The sequence below is a fragment of the Pteropus alecto genome, unplaced genomic scaffold (genome assembly GCF_000325575.1).
Source record: "Pteropus alecto unplaced genomic scaffold, ASM32557v1 scaffold131, whole genome shotgun sequence".
NCBI classification, from domain to species: Eukaryota; Metazoa; Chordata; class Mammalia; order Chiroptera; family Pteropodidae; genus Pteropus; species Pteropus alecto.
Window position 1 is genome coordinate 13372735 of NW_006434709.1, and position 27281 is coordinate 13400015.

A 27281-nucleotide genomic window follows, 5' to 3' on the forward strand; every position below is an offset into this window, starting at 1 on the left:
TTTTTTCTTTTGATTGCATTTCCCATTACCTGATTTGTGTAAAGTGATTTGCAATAAAAAGTGTTTTTTATTTGACATTCTAATTTAGTTGTTTTTTATAAAAATATATAGCGATTATGTGTATTTTACTGAATATGCTTATGCAGCACTAGTGGCAGAGAGACCAGTTTAGAGATTGTTGCTATAACCTAAGAAAGGAGATTGTCAAGGCAATGGGACAAGCGTAGTGATTACAGGATACAAGGATACAGGATACGTAGTGATACAAGCATAGTGTTTGATTGGATATGGACACGAAGGATAAGGAGAAGAGTTAAAGATGTCTCAAACATGCACATAAATGGATGGCAGTATGAAGACCTGAGTTAGGGAACATGTGAGAATAAAGTGAGTTTTAAGAAGATAAGTAAGTGTTGGACATGTTGGTGTTAAGGTATTTAGAGGACACCAAGAAGAGTTGGGCGTTATCCATAGGAAGCTCCTGAGAGAGACCTTGGCTATGTGTGTATATTTCCCATGGGCTTAGCGATAGTAATTAAAGCTGCAGATAACAACTAGGGAGAACCAAGAGAAGGAGATTTAAAGATGGAAGAAGGATTGGTCAGCATTATCACATACTAGCTCGTTAAGATAAGGATTGAGAATTTGTCAGAAAAGGAGAGGGGATGTTGGCCTGACAGTGATAGGTGGTGTGAGTGGGCAGGGCTAAGGGTGAGGAATGAATGGACTTGAGCAAATAGATACTGAGGTTGACAATTTTTAAGAAGTTTGAGAATGTGGAGAGTGTTAACAAGTACAAGGGAGAGTATGGAGTTGAGGAAGAGTGCTTTTTTTAAAAAGATGGAAGCGAAAGTCTAATGAAAGGTGCTTATAGAGAGTCAGGAGGGGATGGGATGAGATCCAGAACTCAGTGGAATAATTAGCTTGTAGAAGAGGAAAGTTTTTGAAGAACTTTGATTGTAGTGAACAAAAGGGTAAGTATGGGTATTGATACATTTAGGGTTTTATGGCTGGAAGTTGATGGATTGTTTAATGGTTTATGTTCTTTAAAGCAGTATGTTAGGTCATTTGTTGAGAATGAACTGGAACATGCTTGGGTGGCAGAGGTCTGAAATACCTTCTGAGTAGAGAGACAAAAGCATTGCATTAAGAGCCCAGTCAAGGTTGAAGGGTAGTCTGAGTGGTAAGGTGACTTTTCTTTAATTGTGTCCAACACCCTGGGTTTGGGTTCAGAGAAGACAGAAGATTGTGTTTTGCTAGATGGGCCCGATGAAAGAAGTTGAGGATAATAGCGAGAGAGTAGTTTGAAGTGATAGACTTTAAGTTGAAGAATGTAAAGAGGGAAGGAGATGCAGTTGATAGAATAGACTATCAAAGAACTTGAGGTCCATATTAAGTCTAAGAACCACAAGTAGTAGGAATAAATACGAACACCAGAATGATGGGAGGTTGTAGTCAGAGTTGGAGTGTGTGTATGTGTTAGATGTTGAATTTAGAATTCCAGGTTGAGTATAATGGCCAGGCTTTGGCCATGAAGCAAGGGGCAAAAGTCGAGTGGTTGCTAGACGTGAAGTTAAGTAAACCATGAGGCCAACATGTTGGATTGCTCTTATATGACACCGAAATCACTCAGGATGATGGCAGGACTTGGAGTAGAGAGGAAGATTAGGAGCTAGGGACAAGAGACTTTGGTAAAGGGCTACAAGGCAATTAGCAGAATGGTAAGTGGAAGCAGCACAGAAAGAGAGAATGACTAGTCAAATAGCTAAGACTTTTGCCCAAGGCCTGTGAAATAGTAGTCTGGAAGCATTGGTGAGCGAGAATGTAACTGACCTCCCCCTCCCTCCCTCAGGTCTGTAGTACAGTGTAGTACAGGCTCTGTTGAGAGAGTTCCGCAGGGAAAGCAGTGTCTCCAAGGAAGAGACATGTTTTAGTGAAGGTCAGTGGTCACAGGAGTGTTCAGTAAAGTTGAAGATTAGGAGAGATGGTTCACAGTGGGATGGAGATTTCAAATAGCCCAGTAAAATAGTTTAGGAGAAAACAGTAAAAAGAAGCATCTGAGAAGCCCAGAGCAGCATGGTGATGATAGTGCGGGCGAAGACCAAGGATAAAAAGAAGTGAGTACCTCCAGGTATAATACCCTGAGAGGGTATTATAAAGTCTTGCCCTCATACAACTTTCAGAGGATGTTACATATCAAAATATATACTGATATTTTTGGATGAAATATGTCATGAAAAAATATCAGTAAGGGATTGAATTCTGCATCATAATAACTTGCTCATCTTGCTTACAAAATCAGTCTTCCCAAAATTAAAATTACAAAATAAAAATACACAGAATATCTTGTACTCTTCATCTAAATTTACCTTTTAGCATTTTCTCCATTCGCTTTATCATTTATAATCTCTTTTTCTAAAGAATAACTAGATTTGAATACATAAATACATCCTTATTTTTCCTGAACCATTAGAGAATAAGTTATATATATTCTGTTTTATTTCTAAATATTTCAAAAGGGGTATTCTCTTACATAACCTTAGTCCCCCTATTAACTTCATAAATCTATATCGATACAGTACTTTTTTCTAACCTACCATTCATATTCCAGTTGTGTTACTTGACCTAATAACATCCTTTTTCGTGTTCTCTACTACAAGATCCAGTCTGGGGCCAAGTTTTGCATTTAGTGATCATGTTGCTTTTGGCTCCTTTCATTTAGAACAATTTCTGTCTTTATCTTATGACATAAACATTTTTGAAAAACACAGGCTCTTTTCCCCCTCTTCTTTTTTAATAGAACATTCCTCATTTTGCGTTCGTCTAATGTTTCTTACATTTAGATCGAGGTTATGGATTCATGGCCAAAATGAAGATGTGTAGTGTCCCTCTCATGGTATTATATTTGAAGGATCCCACTATCCATCAGTCCCTCACTGATGAGGTTAATTTTGACCATCTGGTCAAGGTGGTCCCTGATTTTCTTACTGTATAATTACTGTCTGTCTTCCTCACTGACAACTAATAAGCAGTCTGAGGGGTGACACTTCAAGACCATGCAAATATCCTGCTCCCCATCAAAATTTCGTCCCAAGATTTAGTATCCATTGATCATTCTTGCTTGATTCATTCCTTACCATTATGGTGGCAAAATGATGATTTTTCTATTCCAACACTCCTTCTACATTTATCAAGCAACCTTTGGCATTCTGCTGTTAGCGAGAGCCCCTCTTTCCATGAATTAATTAATTATCAGTATGGATCACTGGATTTCTGTTTTCCTACCAATGGTTTATAATTCATTACTGCACTTATTTATTTTGTTTGTAAATTGTCCCAGATTTGGAAGCCCCCTCTTCACATTGTCTCAAGGACATGCAGCTCCCCCTCTTTGGGGTGGAGAAGGAAGTACTTCTTACTACCTAACATAACCAGATAGGCTCCTCTTAAGCCTGTTCTGCTTCCAGCCCTGGGATCAGCCATTTCTTCAAAGATCCCTGATTCCTTTAGTGGGGAATGGTATTAGAGATCAAGAGTTGGATCTAATTGTGCTCCTTGCTACTATGGAGTCTTTCCATTTTAGCCCTTTCAGGGGACAAGGCTAGGAAATGCTTTTATAAATACATACAAATAAACAAGCACACACACATTCTTAGGAAACCACAAGTTCACATCCTCCGTTTCCATTCCTTTCCCAGAAAATTCTTTTTTGCCTCATTTCATGTTTTTCCTTCTTTAAGTGAGAATCCTGGCTCCTAACACCACCAATACATTAAAACAAACAAACAAACAAAATACTTTTTTTAATTTGATAGGTTAAAGTGGTATCTTACTGTTTTGATCTTTGATTATTATTAGTAAAGGTAAACATGTTTCATATATATATTGGCTATTTGTATTTCTTTTGTGAATTGCCTGTTCATACCCTTTGCCCATTTTAAAATTTAGATGCTCATCTCTTTCTGATTTTGGGAGTTCTTTATATACAAAGGATGCAAACTCTTATCACAGTTTTCCAAGGAAATTTTATTTTACATCTCAGTGGACATTTTAAATTTTCACATAGGAAAATCTATAATTCTTACTTATTTATAGTTTTATTTTTACATTTCTGATCTGTTCGAAATTGATTTTGAATTCTGATCAGAGATCATTTTATCCCCATGCTTTTGGTGGTGGTTATGTTGTTTTCCTACTTCCATCATACTCTGATCTAGTTCCCTAGTACCAAGCAACAATCCTAGAGAGCATAGGAACACAGAAAATTAAGAACACCGTTTTTGCCAGATTACATACCCTGGGTAGGACAGTCAGCTGTACTATGGGTGTTGGTGCCATCTAGTGTTATAGATAGAAAATGAGGTCTGTGGAATGCTTTACAATTGACCATATGGAATATATTCAGTTGGGTAGAGAAATTTAGTGAGTTGTGGGTATTTGCTTCACACTGAAAATGACTTTATAACAGACTACAGTTTAGTGATTACCAGAGGGAAGGAGTGGGGAGGTAAATAAGGGTAAAAGGGGTCAAATGGATGGTGACGGAAGGAAATTTAACTTTGAGTGATGAGCACACAGTGCAATATACTTGACATTATTGAATTGTACACTCAAAATCTATATAATTTTATGCAATGTCACCCTAATCAATTTAATAAAGAATGACTTTATAAAAGGATTTTTAATTTTGACACACTGTACTGAGTCAAACAAATGCTTGAATCATGCTGTTACAAACTTTATGAAATTACCTTAAAAATTTCCTCATACTCTGTACATTTTAATGAAAACACAAAAGTTTTATTAAAAGATTTGTTCATAGCCTAATAACCATTAATTTTTTAATTCCAAATTTAAAAATGCTTTGGATCTTTTGGAATGGCTACATGTTTATTTCAGATTATTATACAAGAAATCAGCATTTATAAGTTCTCATTGAACACTTTGAATTTCTTTATGTATTTTAGTGTTCAATTTTAGCAGTTTATATGAAATTTTTTTATAGACTTTACAATGCTCATTTTTTTTTTTTTTTTGACACTTTAAGCTTAGGTTGTTATTCGTTTTATAGACTAAAGTCTTTCTCTATGTCTTAAGGTTCAATTCAGATGTTAATGTTGAAGTGCTATGATTTAGTCCATAGAGGGCATTATATTACAACATATGGTATTAAACAGAGCTATTTAATACCTTTCAGTAATGAGATGTATGTTTAGTGTCATACTTTTGTATAGCTCAGAATAATTAGAATATGAAGTTAGTTTAAAACTCCTGTGTAGCTATAATTGTTTCTTTCTTTCTTTTTTTTTCCTATCCTGTTTTCTATTGCCGGAAAGTAGAAATAATTATTTTAGCTATCAAGAATTATATACAATCTCCAACTTAGTAACACTTTCAATCCAAATAACTCCCTCTTTCCCACCTTCTTGCCTTTTTTCTCTAAATATTGTAAAGAAAACAAAGCAAACAAAAACTTGAGTTTCTCTGGGGTGTAGAAGTAGAGGAAGGAAAGAAATGGAAAAGGAATATTTGGGGAGAGCTGGCCAGGGCCATCTTAGAGCTTACATATTGCTGCTTATTCCAAAATATAGTCAGTCCTCTACTGTCTGAAATCCTGCCACTTGAATACAGACCCCCCCCCCCCACACACACACTCATGAGAGGGTTATAGAGAAAGGAGCTTTTATTCATTAGTGGAATTGATTTAATCATAAGCTTTTTCTAATGAGGTAAGTGTACCAAGAAAGTAAGAGTTTTGATTTGAGGCATGAGAAGAGAAACAGTGTACGGAATTTTAGAGCATGGTTGGTACCCTTTGGAAGGGAGTTAGGGATGTACTTGGGGAGGTTTCCATCATTGGTTTTTGTCATGCTTTGGAGAGGTATTTGGGATGTGGACCTTGAAGAGTGGGAACTTTGAACAGTTGATTTCAAAAGTTCTGTGTAAGGTTGATACTCAGTTCAGGAAAGGAGTAGTTTCTCCCTGCCCCCTTCCCCACAATATGCAATAGGACTTAGAATATAGACAGCACTTTTATTTGCTTCCACTATAAATAATCTTCCGTGGTCCCCTCATTTGGAAGGAAGCCTTTCCTTTTAAGGGGAGATAGGTTCCTGTCCGAAATAATCAAAGTGCTGTTTTGCAAGTTGGGGATTTATCTGTTCTATTTAAAAACTGTCACAGAAAGAATTTTTCATTTTTTTAAACGAAATGTTAAATAGTTGAAGGAAACAAATTATTTTAACAGTTTCTTTTCCTGCGAAGTTGGGATTTAATGTGGAATACGACCTATATATTATCCATACAAATTTTTTTCTCAGCTGGAGACTAACAACTATATATCAAAGCACAAATATTTCTGGAGAGGGGCATCTATATTTAGAAAGGTATTGGGTTATTGCCTAGAATGGAATGGCTTAGGTATATTTTAAGGGCATTGTTCTCTTGTGGTTTAACTTATGTTTAGCATAATAATAGTAAGTAGCTAGCACTTGTATAGGGCCTACTTTTGCCAGGCATGTCCCTAAAGCCTTTTTTGTATACACTAACTCATTTGGTCCTCACAATAAGCATACCCCATATGGCTTTATATTTTTAATAAATTTGTCTCTTCGAGATTTTCAGATTTAAACACTCTTTTGCTTGGCTTACCAAACTTAAAACAACTCTAGTTTTAAAACTTTACTAAGAAGGAAATGGGGAAAATTCATTTGACTTATATGAATTAGTTTCCCTGTAAGCTTTAATAGTCTAAATTGCAAAGGTCATAAAAATTAAAGATTGGATATCACTATGTAAGGTCGAATATTTAATCTGTTAGTGGAGCTATTAAGTATATTCAATGTTTAGATGAATGGGTATTCTTACACTTTCTTGCTCTGACTGTTTTTAAAAATTGTCCAACCAAATTAAGTACAAGAAGATGTGAATAGTATAAACGGCAAATACCCATTTCTCAAGAAATCAAATTTTTAATTTTTTTTTCCTCTCCTGTTAGTAAAGTAATCTCTGGCTTGAAAACAGTGTTTGGGTGCTGTTTTTGAATGCTTTATTCTAATGTTGAAGTATTTATTGGCCTTTAGTTTTAAGGGGTTTATTAGGATTCATTATTAGAAAATGCTGTTTTGGAAATATTTTGTAATTATTGAATAGTTTAGGATTTCAGACTTGCGTGGAGAGGTCAGACATTTTTAGCCATGATATGACTTGGTAACAGGGTTCTCAAATATCATATTGTGCAAGGGTCTGGTGAATAAAGTTTAAAGTTAAATATTAACTTGAGCTGAGAATACTAGACTCTCTTTTAAAATTTGCTCTATTTATGTTTGGAGGTAGAGAGGTAAATAGAGAACTGAAGCATTGATATTCAGGCCACTTCTGATATTAAGGATTTTGTAGGATTTTGTAGTCCACGGTTTTACAGCAGAAAATATACCTATTTCAGTGTAGCTGTATAGAATTAAGAAGTATGTACTCTTGTACATAGGCTACGTAACTTAACATACTTCATCATATCACGCATTTAAAAATATTTTAGCTTCTTATGTGTTGCCTTTTTTGTTTAGTCAAAGGGTAGTATCAGTTAAACCAGTTGTGGGTCATTAGTAAATACATAATCTGTACTGGAATTAATGCCAGTTTTATAAAGTTGAACAAAAATTTCAGAAATTCTGTACATGCATTTGTTTTTGTATTTATCAGTTAGATTTTAGTTTGGTCTTAAATCATTTATCTGAGGCAAATGATATAATTAGCATATGAATATTTCTCCTCAAGCCTAAAGTCTATTAATAGTACCTGCAGTGGTATCTAACAGATATTTATTGAAAGACTGAGTTGGAACAGGTAATGATTGAGAATAAGTGTATTTATAAGTCTCTGGGTTTCCATAATTAAAGTAGCATATATTCAGTAAACATTAATAATTTCACTTTGTGATGCTCTACTTAGACCCTCATAAGGGTGCAAAGTGCTGAATGCTTTTAAGTCTTAATAAGTAGGAAGAGAGACTCAGCATTTCCCAGGCTTGAAATTTAAGCTGTTACCCTTCTTTGGTTCAGTCCATTTTTATCTTATCAGGTAACCACTGATTTTAGAGTTCTAAATAAAACTGAAAACCAGCAGCATAAGTCACCCATCTGTCAAAAAAAAAAAAAAAAAATTAAACCCAAACCTGCACGTGGCTTTAAGTATACTTCAGTATATTCAGTGGTTAACTCTGCCAAAAGAACAACCCTCTTTTCTTTTTTTTGGTAGCCCGCCCCTCCCCCTGCAAAAGTACCTCCGTTTGGTATGAGCAACATACAAAAGACTGGAACAATATAAACAGATAGAAGGAAGGCAGGAGTGCCTGAGTATTAGTAGCCTAGTTACAGATTGTACTGCGTCAGACTGCTCCACACCCAGAAGACGTCAGGTGACTTCAGTCCTGCTGCAGTTGTGCAGCAGAGGAGACTGCAGACTTTGGTTGAGGAAACGGATATTTCATGTCTCAAGGAGTAGATTTTTGCAGTTACAGCTTTTGTGTTGGTATGCATAATTGATATTTGCATCTGGAGGGCAGATCGTGACAAGAGATGGACGGTCAGAAGAAAAATTGGAAGGACAAGGGTATATCTGCTTTTTAACTTATTCATTTTTTTATGTGATCAGTAATATATTTCTATGAATAAGCTTTGCAATTTAGATATATTTTGGATTGAAAATGAAACCTCTGAAAGGTTTAAGAATAAAGGATTAAAACAGCTCTTTCAAATGTGTTTTTACATTTGGTTATGTATGAGAAAATGTCATGCCGTTCTCTTCCACTGTTCTGTTTAATCTTTGCAATCCTTTTGTTGGTTAGGTTATGTTCTTTAATCTTGCACATTGTTAACAGTATAGCTTTAACATATTTCATTTGTTGGCCACTTTGGTTTGATAAATCTATATAGCTATCTTTGTATTCAATAATGACGTATTTTTTGTGACTAAGTATATTTTTAAAAAGCTGACTTGGTGTAGTTGAAATTCTATCCAAAGGTTTGTAGGTAGCAAATTACCGTGTTTGCAGTAAGCCTGTTTTCTTCTTTGGAAATCTTACTGATCCTTTAAAGTTATTACCAATCTGCTTTTAATTAGATTACATTTTTTATATCTTGAAATCGTTAAAATGTATACTGAGTAGTTGGTAATGCATGTCTATATTTAAGTCACTAACCTTTGTCCTTGTAATAACCAATCACTGATCTTGATCCCCTTTCCTCCCCCTTGAAAGCCCAGATCCTTTCAAGTCTCAGTGGATCATTGTGTAAGAATTTAAGCCCTTACGTGGTAAAATGTTGACTGTAATGAATATTTTAAAAGTATTATATAGATGGTTAAATGTGCCATTTAAAAAACACAGAAGGTGGTAGGCTGTATATCTGACCACTTATAATAAGTTCTTAAAAATTCTTAGAGCTATTCTTAAGTAATCCACATAGACATTCTATACAGTTTTTTTTCCTCTGGCTGTATTCAAGTTTTATAATTAAAAAAATGTATTTTCTTCTACAGCAGAATTGGTAGCAGGATTGGTAATGTTTCTAAAAGCAATATATGGAGTTAATTACAGTTACCTTCACAACATCCTTTAAAAAATTTGTTCAATAAAGAAATTGGAGAAAAATGAGTTTAAAATTGAGAGACATTGGAAAGATTTTATAGTTACAACTTAAAGAATAGAAAACAATACAGTTTTGGCTTTTTGCCTTTATGGTTTCTTTACATGTGAATTTAATAAAGAAGGATTTTTATTCATCCCTTTGACTATTAGCATTACAAAGTGAAAAGTGAATTGACACACTAGTTTTTGATAAGTAAAAATGATAGTAGTGATAACAATACAATAAATACAAGCTTTAAAAATAGGTGAAAAGTCACATCAGGGCCTACTCTGCAACTATTCAAGCCCTGTATTAATAATTTGAATCTTAGTTTAATAACATCATTCTTTATTTGCTGAATTAATTTAGGGATATTTTGAGACAGGAGATATTAAGATCCAATATAATATAGTCCATATTACACTAGAGATGTTTTATTTATAGGCACTAAATATAAAATCAAATTTACTCGATGTTTCTGGGGAGCCTCACTTTGTATGTGAGTATAGTGGCCAAATATTTTTTAGTGCTTGCCTTTGGCTTTTTTCTTGGTAGGACTGACTTTACCTATTTTTCTGATTCATTGGTGAAGTTACATATGAGCATTTTCCTTATCAGCTAATTTTAATATTGTAGATTATAGGTTATGGTTTAAATGGAAATCAATGAGAAGCTGAAGCTGACATGGAGTGAATGTTTCCTCATTTCACGAAAAGTGTATGACTGGAGGAAAGAATCTAATCTAGGTTCTAGGTATATTTTAAATATTTTTAGGCTGATAGTTTTTCTACTGCCCTCACCCCTTTAAGAGCCATTCATGATTGAAGCATATCCAGTCATCTAATGGTGAAGAAGTATAATGATAAAACAGAAGTTAAAGATACTCTGATTTCAATATTTTAAAAAGTTTGGAGGTTTTTGTTTTGGGTTTTTTGCTGATTAATATTTAAGACATTTTCTCTTTCAGGCTAAGACCAATATTAATAATTTGTATTATTTTACATATTTTTCATTTTGGATTTTCTTTAGTCCATAGCAAGATTCTTATAACAAATGAAATTACATAGTACTTGATTATTGGGGTTACATGGAAAGCATTAAGACAGTGAAAAGATTTTGAAGAGCTTAAAATAAGAAAGAAGGAGTAGGTGTGGGTGGGGTGAAAGAATGATGGGGACCCCTAAACAAGGTATAACCGAGGCACTGAATTGAGCTTTCTGGATAGAACCGAATATTTATAGGACCGTAGTTTAAAGATAAGGTATGGTCAAAAAATAAAGAAGATATACAAGATCTAGGTCAGGTTTCCTTAGAGTTCCCTGAAGATGAATATCTTAAATATCCAGATTCCTGTGATCCTACTCAGACCTACGAAATCAGAATTTATAGAGGAGGGGCCTGGCACTCTGTATATTAAGCATGCTGGTATAATTCATGCTATAATGAGGTAAATTTAGGAAATATTGACATATGTTTTTAAGTTTCTGTTCTGGTATGTTTTGATTTTGGCCAGACATTTACCTTTTCTGGTCTTCAGTTTCCTCATTTGCATGATTTCTGGGGTTCCAGTTTTTACGTTATCTGGTTTTATAAAGATACTGTAGGCCAGATTGCAGAAGATAGTTTTGGATTTTATCATAAAGGAAATAAAGAGCCTGTGGAAGTTTTAAAGTAGAAAGTTACAAAATGGTAGCAGGTGTGAAAACTGTTTTGGGGGTGCTATATAAAATAAATTGGAGACAGAACTGTTAAGATGACTTTATGTGCCCAGGTTTAAAGCAAATAGTGTTTGAAATAGGAATGAAAAGGAAGTGACAGATTTGAGAAAGTCAAGGAAGGAATACTTGACATTTGACATAGATATGTGGGACTAGGTTGAAGGAGGGACTTAAAGGACAACATGAAATGTCAGTCAGAGTGAAACTTTGGCAATGTTAGTGCTTTAGTATTAAAGACAGCTAAAGTAAGTAGAAATGATGCCAAGTTCAGTTTTAGAAACTTCAAATTTGAAGTGATGATAGAACATCTCTGAAGCTCAGAATAATGACAGGTTTAGTGATAAAAAATTGACAATTGAATGCAAAGTGAGACAGATGAATACTGTGAGGATTCAGTAAGTAGTCTCACCTCTGGAGAATATAAGACCCCCAGTGGATGACTGAAACCAAGGATAGTACCAAACCCTATATAATACTGTTTATTCTATACATACCAATGATAAAGTTTAATTTTTAAACTACGTACAGTAAGAGATTAATAATAATACCTAATAATAAAATAGAACAATTATAACAGTATACAGTAATAAAAATATGTGAATCTGTGGTCACTCATTTAGGGGATCCCTTGCTAACGTCTTCCTATAGGTTTAATGCTTTTTGTCACAACTCGTTGCTGTTGGAACATGTTTTCTGTTCAAGTCTTCCATCCACAAATTTAATGCCTTTTCCATCTTAACTAAGCACTTTTTCCACACTGGTTGTAACTTTTGCAGTTTGGGGTGTGACAGCAAAACAAGCACAAATTTCTTTTCCCTTCACAATTTCATGGGTAGAAGATTTGGTCTTGCCATAGATCTTAGCAGTCTCAGTATACGATTTTTTTCTTATTAAGTCAAGAACTTTTACCTGTTCACTTGAAGGATGCACTTTACAGCTTCTCTTCTCTTTGGCACTTCCAAATTGCCAGCATCTCTACTATTGTGCTTTGGGGCCATTATTAATTGAAATAAGGTTACTTGAACACAAGCACAGAGATCCCACTATTGATCTGATAAGCAAGATGAGTACTAAGTGACTAATGGGCAGGTAGTTAATATAGCGTGGATACACTGGACAAAGGGGTGATTCACGTCCTGGGCAGGATGGAGCAGGATGACACGAGATTTTATCATGCTAGTCAGAATGGCGTGCAGTTTAAAACTTAAACTGTTTATCTTTGGAATTTTTCATTTAATATTTTCAGACTGAAACCGGGGACTACTGTATTTGCATAGAGAGAACGGAAGATTAAGGAAGGAAAGCCTAAAACCTACATTGTGGGGATGTGCATCATCAGGAAAGATCAGGAAGTTACAATCAGAGCAGTAATGAAGCGGGAAAGTATAGTTTCACTGATATTAAGAGGGAGATTTTCAAAAAAGGAATGAGTGGTTAAATACTACAGAGAAGCTGTTTAATATGAAGACTGAGAAATGATTGTGGACCCTGTTGAATTTTAGGAATATGTGCGGCACTGTCCATTATTACTAGTGCTTTTTGGATTTGGCGGTTTACAAGCTATAGTTGTATAGTTGACCTCTGAGAGAAGTTTTTGTAGGATGGGGACAGAAACGTTTCTAGTATTTGACTATACCCTAAGACATACTGACTTTGGACATTTTCTGGAACATTCTCCCTTGCAGAGGTTCTTGTAGGGCTTCCTGATCTTTACTTTTGATAAGCCACTTATCATTTCTTCAAAAGCTTAAGGTTACTGAGTATGTGGGTGTAGGTATATATGCACCCACTGACATTCAGGTAGAGAGGAGCAAGGGCCTTGCTGATTAAAATAAATGCCTTTCTTAACCCCTGGGAAGGCCAAAAAAATGTGTCAGAAGGGGACTTTTGCATTAACTAATGAAGAGACCTATTGATTGGAGGAAGACCCTGCTTTCCATTCTAAAGCCAATCTTTAGGCATTCATCACTTCATTTAGAGTGGTTTGGGTTCATATTTTTAACAGTGTGTATGTGTTGGGGTTTAATATGTTTATTTTTTCTGTAATTATTTTTCTCCTAAATGGGGAAATAGCTTTCAGATTGTTTTAATGGCTATAGTATTTCAAGTATGTATTATTAATTCCATATAATTAAATATTCAGGTTATTCCTAAAGTTTTTACAAGTATAAACAATGCTGAAATAAATATAATTGAATATAAACCTTTGTTTTTTTCCATGATTATTTTCAAATTGCTAGTTAATATAGTATTTAGGCATTTGGTTCACATTGCAAAACTGCCCTCCAGAAAGATTGTACCATTGATTTTGAGCAATCTATGAGAGTGTCTGTCCTGAAACCTTGGCCAAGATTAAATATTACATATGCATTTTTGATGGTTTTAACTATTCCTGAGATAGCTATTGTAGTTTTAAATAAATTACTTAATGAGAACCAGGTTTACATTTAAAAAGAATAAATTTGCAAATGTTTCTCCAGTATATGGTTTAATGTCCTGGATGGTTAAGTACTGGGAGCAACAGTGGAAATATCCACTCAGTTTTCTTTATTTACCCAAGTTGGGTATTCCTGATTGCTTACCAGCAGTCCTTACTGATTTTTCCACTGAATCCTATGTGTCATAACCAAATAACATTAATCTTCTAAAGGGGTGGCTCTAATCATAGCACTTAGTTTTTTCTTTATTTTTCACGTCAAGTTTATACTGTCTCTCCTGGACTTCTAAAAGGCATTCCATGGTCTAGTCCCAACCTTTATATTCCCATCTCCCTTACTTTGTCTCCAGCTACATCGAAGGACTTACTCCCTTAAACTTGCCTGTTTTTTTTTGCATTTGCTTATGTTTTTCTCCCTGTCTGGAATGCCCCATTGCCCCATTTCATTTTGCCCAGGATATACTTACCAAAAGCCCAGTCCTCTCTGAGGTGTTCACTCATCGTTTGGGCGGAGATAATCCAGTGTTCTCATCTCTTGGTTTGCATTTTGTGCCTTCTGTTATCATCATGTATGTGTATATATTGGCTCATTTTCCAGTCTATAAATTCCTTGAAGGCAGAAAGCAGTGGTAGCTTCACATCACTGGGTCTCCTTGTTGACCCTGCACAGCTTCTCCATAAAGTAAAAGGCTGAGAGCTCTGATGTTCAGCCAGGTTTACTCCCGGCCTGAAACCCTATACATACATTCTTGGAATTTTTTTAAAATGTTTTTTTCAAGTGGGAAGAATAAGAAAAGGGATTCCCTATCTTACCCCTTCTTAAAGGTACAATTAAGTAACTTAAGCAACTTTTATAAATCCAGGATTTTTAGATTATACCTGTGGATGAGTCATTTTATTAGTCATTTTTTCCAGCTTTCTCCTTCTACAGGTAAAGTAAGAAAACTAAAGAGATTATTCATAACCACATGGCTGGTAGCATAGGGCCTTTGTTTTTATTTTACATTTGTATTTGTACTTGAACAAAGATTGAAAAATTTAAAAGCTAAAATGACCCATATTTTGATATTTTATTCATTTAGAGTCTATTTTTGGTATCTTGTTGAACATGTTATATGTATTTCTTTTTGTATGGTCCTCACTCTGCAACAAAAGAGGCTGTAGTCAGCTATCAAAGAAGGTAGTATTGTCAAAAGGTTAAACCTAGGGGGAACTCTGTGGACCAGGAGTATAATTTTTCTTCATCCTTAGGGATTGGATTACATGCTTCAACATAAGAAAAATGTTTAAGCAGTGAGTAGAATTCTTATTCTGGACTGTAGGTATCCCTTAGGTTACCTTTTATTTATTCAGTTGATCCCATCTCTTGCTAAAATTCAGGCTAAAAGATGTTATTTAATTTAACCAGTGCTTCTCTTTGCATCTTTGGAGCAGTATTCTGAGACCAGATTTTCTGTTTCATCATGGACAATGCTGATTTATGTTATTGGGTGTGTGCTTCTGTGTGTGGGGTGTGGGTGTATGTATAAAATGTATAAATATTTAAATTTGGCTTTCAAATTTTTAATCCAGTCACTTCTTAGACATTTATGTAAGGTATCGATAAACACTAAAATGCTATTGTCTCTTCACATTTAAGGACCTCACAGCAACTCAAAGATTAAAAAATTATCAAATATTAATGTTCCTGCAAGTCTATTATTAAGAGTTGGGCATTGAGATAGGCTTAGAAATTTCTACTCATAGATTTGCTAAAATTATGGTTTTTCATAAGAATGTGAGGAATTATAGTTGTTCTTTGTTGTACACACATTTGTGTACTTTTTCCACCTAAGTACTCTAATTTAAAATAGATAATTCTGGTCAGTGATATGAATACTTTGTCTTGTTTATACTGTTAGCCATTCAGTGAGCATTATATTGAGTATATATAATAGGTGTACAAGGTTATGGAAGTGTAAATATAACTAGTCTACCTACTAATGAAGTTCATTCTCTTTTTTTTTTCATACTGGTAATTTGCTTCGTTTCCCCCCCATTCAAGTTTGGTAAGCTTTTCAAATTTCTAGAGTTAGAGAACAATGTTTTTTATTTAGTTTTTATATGCAGAAAATAGGATTTTAAGCAGCGATTTCCTACTTTTAAGATTTGGTGCCTATTTCTTATAATGCTTGAATGCTAATAAGAAGTAAAATTTAAACCATAATAACACATTGAACCAATGTGTATGCTAATTTTAAGCTTCCATTGTGTATGTCTTGATCAAATTACATGCTTACCAAAATTTATTAGACTTTATAAGGACTTTAATATAGACTTTATAGGAAGAATCCTTATTGTGTGATATCCTTTACAACTGAAGATTGTTAAAGTTTGTGAAGGTAGATAGAATCATTGGCTTAGAACATGTAATATGCGTAGAAGATACTTATTTAGCTTTGCCTTAGAGAAAATGGAATGAGCTACATACATTAATTTTCCTGCGAAGGGAAAATTATGGTTTGAAATTGGAAGTGAGAAGTTGGAATTATTTTCTCCTGTATTTTTTGTCCTCTAATAAAGCCGGAAATAGAATTAGTGAGATTAAAGGAAGTAATGAAAACTCCATGAACTTATTTAGTAAATGGGTGAGTTTAATTAATTTGTAAATGAGGCATGTACGGTGATTATTGAACCTCACTATTCTCTTAGAGAAATTTGGATTATCCTTAGGCGGCAACAAATAACCATAGGTAGTTGTTACCTTTCTGCAATATATTGAAACATTTCTACCTGAAGATACTTAATATAGTAAAAAAGACCACTTAAAGTGAACTCAAATTTCATAACAAATAATGGAAGGAAAAAGATTTGATAAAACTATCTTGAAGCATTAAACGAACAGTTATGAAAATAAGTTTTATTAGTTTACAAACCAATAAAACTTGGTTTGTAATCACAGCTGTGTGTACATTCTTAGAACGAACAGAGGAAGAATCAAGTTTGGGGGCTTTTGGAGTACGTAATTATTACCACAGAATTATTTGATAGCACAAAATGGCATCTTTTACTTCACAGTTGAATTTCAGTGGATCGTATATACTGTCCCTTTACAAAAAAAATGTTCAAGCTTGTTACTGTCTTTCTTAGTGGCTTCTCTTAAACTTTTGGGGTCAGATATTATGTTTTAAGTGCCTGTTGGATCTTTTTTAGGAGTAACTCTAACATCACTTACAACATTAAACTTATAAAGCCCTGAATTATTAGGAAGATTTGCAGTTTTTCATTGTGGTTGATTTTTGTTTTATCCGGGTATATCTATATATCTGTATCTATAGCTATATCGAGTTATAGTTTTATTTTCAAAGTGAAGGACAATATAGATAGCTTCTAGGAAACACAATTTGCAATTTAAACAGAACATGATTTACTCCTATCATTGAATCTATCACTGGAATTTATTGGTCTATGTATATAACTCTGCTTGTGGTTAGTAAATTGCTTCTCAGTTATTTAAATTAAGGGTGAAATACTATTTGGCATCCTCAAGCTGGTTAAGAAGCAAACTTGAGTGTCTATATATTCCTTTAAATGCAAAACATGGTATAATGGAAAGAGTTTGACCGTCATGGTCAGACCTGAATTTCAGTCTGTAACCCTGCACTACTTAATACTTCTAAGCCTCAACTGTCCTATGCATAAAATGTAAATAATAATTACTTTTTAGAGTTATAGTAATTAGTAATGATGTATGCTCAGCATAGGAGACTACAAAATTATTATAGAAAAAGCAAGTTAGAATTTATGCTAGTTTTATGTAAAATGTATTTTCCTTAGATGTGTGGTGATAGAAATTGACCAATGCACGGTAACGTTGTCAGAAGTAAGGAAAGATTTAGGGATGAAAGAGACAAGGACTGAAATTATGTGTGTATCTTTCAAAAAAAAAACCTCTAGTTACCGCTGGTTTGCCAGGTATATGTTTGAGATACTTTGTGGTGTTATTAGTATCCATCAACCTGAAACTTGCTGATTGAAACCAAGTTAGCAGTGCTTCAGACAAGTTGAATTCACCTTTAAAAAAAAAGAATCAGAATGTGGTTGAGCATTGTGTTTAATATTCGATTGCCTTGTTTGACTTTATCTTTTGAGATATTACCTTTATTTAGTGTTTAGTTCACCAATCATTTCCATATGTAAAATCTCTTTTCAGCTTCAACCTCCTTGTTAGGTGGGTATCATTTTCCTAATTTTACACATGGGGAAACTAGGTTAAGTGATCTAGGCCGGGTCATATGGATGATAAATAAAAGGAAGAAATAGGACTCAAGCTCTTCTTACTGTCTTTGCAGAAAGAGTTAAGCTCCCACTCTTCACAGATCTTTTTCTGGTCCTTTATCTGTCATTTATTAGCCAAGTGAATACTGTGTGGAAGTAAAAGCTTACTATGGGATGCTAAATGATCAACTCTGAATTGTAGTCACTTTTCTTGACAGTTGGGAAGAATTTGATTTAAGGATCGTAATTCCTAATAAATACATAATTGTTTATTAATATAAAGATTATAGTTGCGAAAAATAGCAACTAAAGTTTTAATATTCTAGTACATATATATTTGTTTATCAATTTCCTATTTGATTGCCTTACTTATTGTTCACTTGACTTTATTAGAACCATATTTGCTTTTGCTTAAGAAGTAGGTATTTTCTTGCCAGCCATTCCTTTTCTTCCCAGTATTTTTTAGGACCAGCTAGTTCAACATGTCCTCACATCCTCCTCCCCCAGACAAGAGCTTTTTAAATTGAAACCTGACTTCAGGCTATTCAAGGAAGAGCTTCAGTAAGAATTTGAGGCAAAATGTAATTGGATGACTTCTGTATGTAAAGCATGTGTGCTAGCACTATTTTTAGCTATGACAGATGACAGTTTATGATTGCCAGATGCAGGCAACTTTTCTTACTCTTCATTGGACCAACTATTTTTTACGCTTTTATTTTGAAAACAAAAATGGGCGGTCACTTTTTTCTAAATAACAAAAATTTGTTCAATTGGTCAGCATTATTTTAATAATCTATGATCATTTCCCACAGTTATAAGAGGAAAGGCACTGTTAAATTAATCTCATCTTTAAAAGGATAGTTCATAAGCCATCTTATGTGAGTAAAGTTGAGGGCACAGTAGGTTATCGTGCCTGATTAACAGCTTATGCTGCAATGTAGGTGGAGACTTGAACCATGGCAGGTTAAGCTTTCCTTTGCAAAGCTTGTGTCTTAATTTTTGTTTCTCAAGAATAAAGAGGCCATTAAACTCTTCACTCATAAACAGAACTAATAAAGTGATTACAGAGAAATCCAAAATTAGCATTTTAGTGACCCAACAGTTCTCATTTAAAGATGTCCTTTATTTTTATTTGAAAATATTATAGTTTTTAATTAAAATATTACTATTTCTAAGAATAACCTGGCCACTATTCAGACAGTAAATATAATATTTACTCAGATAATGTGAAAATAAAGATGAAAGGTACTCTTCAATTTTTCAGGGTTTAGTAAGGAGAGACAAGCCTATAAAACAATGTTTGCTGTTATAAAAATCTGAAAGCATTACTATTGTTATTTAATAAGTGTAGATATCTGAAAATAATTAAGTGAAACAAATGTTAAATCCAAAGCATAGAAGCATTTTTGAATAAATTAGAATTACTGCATGCCTTAAGCTGGCATAAAGTGTATTTCATTCTAATCAGTAATATTTTTTGAAAGTTTAGCTGGTTCAGGCTTGTGCTCAGCTCTGGGGATGTGGCAGATAATAAGACACCTTCTCTTAAGGAGCTTACTAACTTAGCAGAGAAACATTGTTAAAACAAGTAAATTTTTTGGTTTTTAATTTTTTTGTTGTGTATATAATTCATCGGTTTAGTGTATTGACAGAATTGTGCAACCATCACTATTCTCTCATTCTAGAACATTTTCATTAACCCTACCAAACAAAAAAACCAAACCATTTCCATTAGCAGCCACTCCCCGTTTTTGCTCCTCCTAGCCACTGGCAACCATTAATCTACTTTCTGTCTCTGTAGTATTGCTTGTTTAGACATTTTATACAAACAGAATCACGCAACGACATGATCTTTGGTATCTGGCTTCTTTCAGTTAGCATATTTTCAAGGTTCATCCATGTTGTAGCATGTATCAGGATTTCATTCCTTTTTCTGAACCGTTAATATTCTATTCTGTGGATATATCATATTTTGTTTATCCATTTATCAATCGATGGACATTTGTGGGGTTTTTTTTTGTTTTTTGTTTTTTGGTTTTTTTTGGTTATTAATAATGTTACTATAAACATTTGTGTACAAGTCTTCGTGTGGATATGTTTCCTAGTCTTTGGTATAGAAATTCCTATTGTTGGATCATATTGTAACTCCATGTTTAATTTTTTGAGAAGTTGCCAAACTGTTTCACAGTTGCTGAATTTTATATGCCCATCACCAATGAAGAGGGTTCCAGTTTTCCTCACTTCTTGCCAACATTTGTTATTATCTATCTTTTTTAAGCCATGGTGAGGCTAAAGTGGTATCCGATTGTGGTTTTGGTTTGCATTTCTCTAATGAATGATGATGTTTGATGCCTTTCTATTGTTTATTGCTCATTTGATTATATTCTTTGGAGAAATTTCTATTCAAATCCTTTGCCTATTTTAAATTGGTATATTTGTTTATTGTTGAATTGTAAGAGATTTCTTTTTATATAGTCTGGATACAAGTCCTATTTGATGTTTGATTTGTAAATATTTTCTCCCATTTTGTGGGTTGTCTTTTTATAATGTCCATTGAAGCACAAAAGTTTTTAATTTTAATGAGGTCAAATTTATTTTTTTCTTTTACTGCTTGTGCTTTTAGTATCCTATCTAAGAAACCATCGCTTAATCCAAAGTCATGAAGATTTGTATCTTTTTTTTTTTTTCTTCTAAGAGTTTTATAGTTTAAGCTCTTTAGGTCTTTGCTCCATTTTGAGTTAATTTTTGTATATGGTGTATGGTAAAGGGTCAATCTTTATTCTTTTGCAGTTGGCTATCCAATTGTCCTAGCACCATTTGTTGAAAAAGTGATTTTTTTCCCCCCCATCGAATTGTCTCTGCACCCTTGTTAAAATCAGTTGACTATACATGTAAGAGTTTCCTTGGGACTCAATTTATTTCACTGATTTATCTGTCCATCCTTGCACAACTACTACACTGTCTTGATTATTGTAATCTTGTAGGAAGTTTTGAAAAAGAGAAGTGTGAGTTCTTTCACTTTGTTCTTTTTACGGTTGTTTTGGCTCTTCTGGATCCCTTGCATTTCCGTGTGAATTCTACAATTGACTTGTCAATTTCTGCTAAAAGTCAGGTAGGATTTGGGTAGAGATTAGTGTAGATCAATTTGAGGAATATTACCATCTTAATAATAATGCCTTCTAACCCATTAACATGGGATATCTGTTCACTTATTTACATCTTTAATTTCTTTCAACAATATTTTGTAGTTTTCAGTTTCTAAGGTTTGCACTTTTTAAAAACTTTGTTCCTTAGTATTCTTTTTGATACTATTGTAAATGAAATTATTTTCTTAATCCATTTTCAGATTGTTCATTGCTCATATATAGAACTATAATTGACTTTGTATGTTAATCTTATATCCTTCAACCTTTCTGAACTCATTTATTAGCCCCTTAGGATTTTCTATATACAAGATCATGTTATTTGCAAGTAGAAATAGTTTAATTTCTTCCTTTATAATGCAGACATGTTTTATTACTTTTCCCTGACAAATTGCCGTCCCTCATACTCTCAGGACAATGTTGACTAAAAGTGGAAAGAGTATGTATCTTCCTTGTTTCTGGTCTTAGGGGAAAGCTTTTTATCTTTCACCATTGAGTATGATATGAGCTGTTGGTTTTTTGTGGATATCCTTAACAGCTTGAGGACATTCCGTCTATTCCTATTTTGTTAGGTGGTTTTTATAATGAAAGGGTGTTGGATTTTGTTGATGCTTTTTCTGTGTTGTGATGATCATGTGGTTTTGTCCTAATTTAGTTCTTTTAATATGTTGTTATATTGAATGGTTTTCTGTGTTGAACTAATTCTATATTCCCAGGATAAATGCCCTTTAGCCGTAATATATAATCCTTTTTACGTGTTACTAGATTCAGTTTGCTGATTTTTGTAGAAGATTATTTCTATATTCATTTCTATATTCAAGGGCTATTGGTGTGTAGTTTTCTTGTGATGTCTTCGCCCGATATCAGGGTTGAACAAACATCTAAATTAACTAATGGATATCAATCTCTTGATGAATATTAGAAGCAGTAGTATTTGACTGTATTTCTCAGAAAGGGTTTTAATAAAACTTCATGACTCCCCAATCTCTCATTGAGAATCAACGATCTGGGATAAACCTAATCTTCCAAAATTTTTTCATTAAAACCAATTTAAGGAACCTGTGAGAGACTAGAAATATTGGCAAATGTCAGTTAAGCCAGTAACCCTGTTTGTTAGAAACTAATATTTTTTCATCCTTGCAGCTTTGCTAGCAATCTCTTAAATTCCTTTGCAAAAAAAAAAAAAAAGATTGAAATCCTATTTGCACAGTGACTTGGGTAACTGTAGATTGCCTCTCAGACCTTCCTATTCTAAGTTATATTAATATTGTCTGATGTATAACTATCAGTACCTAGTTGTCTTGTTTCTCTCAGCTGTTCTTCCCTTTTTTCCTCCTCAGTGCTCTAAGATCTGTGACTCTACCAGGGCACCCCTGGGGCTTGTTTCAACAGGGCTCTCATGGTATTTGCTTTGAGTACTGTCATATCGCTATTTACATATTTTCACACAATATGCCTGGGCTTGCATATGTGTTTTTCAGTGCTCTTCCATTTATTGAAAAAACTTTTCCTAGGAACCATATGATAGGTGGAAAGGAAGTAGTAGGTTAGGGTTTGCAATACTTTTCATGCAATTAAATTTATTTAGGTTTTAATCACTAAGTAATGCTGGACCACATACATGACTATTCTTTTATCACCAACTTTGAGGAAATTGATTTAACCCAAAGCACCAGAATTATTAACTTAGTTATATACTGTTAGAATTTTAAGTTTCAGTTGGATTTAAATATTTATTAAGCTAGTAGTGTATTCTCTGTCCAGGGGGAAAGCCTACTGGGAAAACTGCACTCATGTTATAAGATTGTTTAGTGGTATCAAACAAGAATAGAAAGGGGTGAATTTTTTCTAAGTACTACAATAGTAATTCATATTTGCTATTAGAGGAGAACAATTTTAGGTGGTATAGAACAGAATAAAGAAGCAAGTTAAACTCATCTATAACCCTGCTATCCAGAGATAAAAACTGTTTCCTAGATATCTTTTCAGACTTCGTAGTTATACATGTATAATTTTTTAAGTGGGATTATTGTTTCACAACATTATGTTTTTACTTATTATGGACATGTTTCTGTGGTTATATAGGGCTACATCACTATCTTTAATGACTACGTAATAGTCTTTTACATAGATCTATCCTAATTTAACTTAATTATAGTTTTCTACTGTGGAAAAATACCTGTCAGTCCTGTAGGTAAAGTATTCACATTAAAATTTATATGTCCTTTATTAATTAAAGTGTCAAGTTAATTTTACTTAGATTTTCTTCTTGGCCTTTGTGATTCATCTCATATGTAGTAATTACCTGTCTATACTCTGCCTATTCATTATGCGTACAGCTATGTAACATTTTGAAGGACTTGAATATGCTGACCCTTCAATTTGGCATCATACATAGAGAGTATGAGTTTTATCAATAGGAAGCCTTGTTGAAATCCATATTCTATTTCTCAATTAAGTGATCTGGGTCCAGTCATATAACAGGTAGATCTCACTTTTTTGTCTGAAAGCATGCCCCACAGGGTTTTTATAATTGAAAGAGATAATGTATAGTTTACAAACAGTGTTTGGCATAATGTAAATGCCCAGTAAATATTGACTCAGGAAATAAAAGGAGTTGTGGAAAATGTGAACCAGCAACCTGGAAAACATTTCTAAAATGTCTGTCAGGCTTAAAAATTGTGTAGCTTTTTCAATTTTTTTTTTAATAGCTTCTTTTAGATTGTTGTTATAATGATATAGTTTGTGATAGGTTGTAAAATTATAGGAATATGAATTTATTTTCCTAAAATTTTAACGTTTGACACTTAAAGTGTTTCTAAAAAGTTCACTTCAAAAGATTTAATAAAAATATTTAAGCCCCTCTCTCCCTAAAAATATAAATCTAAAAAGGAAGGAGATATTTTTATTATAATTATATTTATTAAAATTATATTTGGCACAGGTAATACAGCAGTAAAATCTCATTGATTTGGACCCGCTGATTGAGAATTTAAATGCAGGACTGATGTGTATCTTTGTACTGTGAATCACAGTTTCTGAAGGGAAGAGAAATCATTTATCTAATGCCCTATATACTGATGATAAAAGTGAGGTCCAGAGAAGTTGGAGTCTCATCTAAAGCTATGCAGTTGCAGAGTTAATGCTGAGACGTGAGTCCTCTTGAATCCCAATCACTGGTATTTCCTTCCACTGTATCCATCTATGTAGAAATCATGGACTAAATCGTATCTACTCCCGTTGGAATAGTAACTCCGTAATATTAGGTAATCTGATTAGACATTAATTTATGTTGTGAGTATCTCTCGTTTAAAGTCATTTATTTCATAATCAGGTTTCACTGAGTATTTTTTAATGATGATAAGGAATAGTGAGGATATCTGCTTTTTTTTTTTTTTTAAACTTATCACCAATAGTAGTGATTTGGAAGGAGAAATGTTTTGGAGCACTTTGAAAACCAGACATTTTTATAAAGGAACTTTGGTCATATAAAAGTAGTTTTGAGGTGTACATTACTTGCTGATTCTTCTAGGTTCTCAACTTTTATTTGCCCTGTAATAATGAAAACTTGGATAAGTTTAAAAATCCTTTTCCATGTAGTTTATAAAGTAACATGTTTATAATATAACACAGCAACATGATTTATTAACTTACAAGTTAGTCATAAAGTTGAAATTCTTTTTTCTTTTTCTTTATATATTTATTATTTAAATGCCTGAATAAGGTGATAGTGATTGTGGTGGTATTCATCATCATCATAACAAATAACCCTGACATTTATTAAGAATTTATTACATGTTATATACTGTATTATCTTAATAAAAAATGTTATTATTTCACTTAAAACTCACATCTCAGTTAGATCATTCCTATTTGTATACTCATTTTATAGATGAAACTGAAGTGTAGAGGCATTTAGTGACTTGCCTGAGATCACATAGCTAGTAAGTTATAGAGCCAGTGTTTGAACATAGGTGATCCAGCTTCAGAACCTAAGTGCTTTGTTTGTCTTATATAAGCCATTGCAATGGGGCATGGGGAGCCACCCAGGAAAGAATTATGTTACCAAGGGCTATCTTTATCATTGCCTCTCCTACCTTCTCACTGTTTAAACCCTGTTTTAAAAAACGTTAATTATTAGAACCATTGCTAGCAGAGACTTAAAATTAGGCCTATGTCATTAGGTTTTCTAGATCCTACCCATTCTTCAAGACAGCTCAATTTCTTTCACAAAGTCTTTCAAAATTTCTTCAGTTTTTTTCCTTTTCTGAATTCTCACAACAGTGCAATATTTATTTTATAATTTTATTGACATTGTTTTTATGTGTCTTATCTTCCTAGAATTGTGTTTTAGAGTTGGACAAGGCCTTAAAAGTCTATGAACCCAATTTGAGGTTTTCTAATTCTTTCTGCTAGGTTGAGTTTCTTGAACAGTATCAATTCAGTGTTTGCTGAATGTCAGAAAAGGATTAGGATTGCTGTTATCTCTTTATTCAACATGACAGTATTCATGATGCCATTTTAACAGTATAGATACGCTGTTTCAACTTCTGGTCAGTTTGCAGTTGTGCAAGTATATTGGTACAATAGTAGAAGCTCGTCAAATGGAACAAAATGGATATAGATGATTTGGTCAGGGTTGGAACGAACTTGGGATGGAGAAAACTTGAGTAAATAGTTGAAATCAGAGTTTTAAAACGAAGCTTTAAATCATAGAATGCTAAATCAAATCATATATAAGAGAATGGAATAAATGTTCCCTAAACACAGTAAATGTTGCTGAGCCCCTGCTATGTGCAGGACATTGTGATAGGCATTTAAAATATCTCCGTCAGTACTCACATGATATGTACCAGGAATTCAGGACCTCATAATAATACCTACATTTTACAGTTCACATACGTAATTTTCCGCACAGAAGTACCCATAATGGTAAAGGAAAGTCAGATACCTTATAGGACCTGGGGATCAAATCTAAAGCAACCCCTAGAAATGTGATTTTTTTTGTCACCCCCTTTAATATTAAATATTGACAGGCATTTGAAATTGTACTCAAGAATATATTCATATTTATTTTACTATAAGAAGGACGTTCCCCTTCTCCCCCAGTTGTTCACAAGAGAGAGATGAACTATGTTTTGCTTGTGAATTCAAGAGCCCTTTGGCACACTGCAGAATTCTCCCTCATACATAACCTGATCTTGAAACCATAGGCCTAAGGTTATTTGATCCCCACAGCGGCCCTTTGACCATAGGCCAAGAGCAGATTTGCTAAGTTAGGCTTTGTTTGACTCCTTACTATTAATAAACATTATATAACAGTGTAACACATTTAATCTTTTTTTCTTTGATAGCAGAATTTTTATGTTATTTATCTATTCTTAGAGGGAAGTAGCCTTTCAGGTAATCTAAAGGCTGTTTTTATCTATCTTCTGCTTTTAAGAAATTTTTGTTTTAATGACAGCCAGGTTAGGTTGCAACTTAATCTTAAAAGTTTCTCAAAGAAAGCTCTCTTAAAAGCAGAGTCTTAAAACTCATTTGTGTAGTTTTTAGTTTCAATTTCTCAACATTTTTTGAATTGATTTTTCTGTAGCAAAATATATTTTTGTGTACTGCAGTATCTCATTTTAGTTGAGTATGTGTTGTTGTTTTTTTCTATTTGAATATATATCATGCATTGTATGAAGATGCAAACCACAAGATGATTTTTAAGAAAACCTGTTTTGGATTAGAAGTTTACTATGCTGGACTTGAGAGATTTAATAATCTTACAGCCAGAATGATTTGGACATGTATGAAATAGATTTGCATGAAAAGCATTTTATAGTAAATAGAGATAGATGCAGGTATTATACTGATACACAGCATAGTGTGGGTTTAAAATGTAGCTTATAGAGTTAATCTTTCTTTAACATTTTAGGTTTTGGCTTTACTTTATCTAGACACCTTTTTATTTTTGTAGGTGAAGCAAATATAAATGTGCCAATCCAAATGAATAAAATAGTGTTCTAATTTCAGACTTCTTGTATTTTAATTTTTAGTGGTCGACCTCCTCTACTGGAGAGACATTAAGAAGACTGGAGTGGTGTTTGGTGCCAGC

General features: G+C 33.6%; 1 protein-coding gene across 1 annotated transcript in view; it reads left to right on the forward strand.

The window, feature by feature from the left end:
• Positions 1 to 27281, forward strand: part of RTN4 (reticulon 4) — a 66213-nt gene that overhangs the window by 23840 nt on the left and 15092 nt on the right. The window contains exon 3 of the mRNA XM_025045097.1: positions 27223 to 27281. Coding sequence (XP_024900865.1) covers positions 27223 to 27281 — 59 coding nt within the window. The remainder of the gene's footprint in view (positions 1 to 27222) is intronic.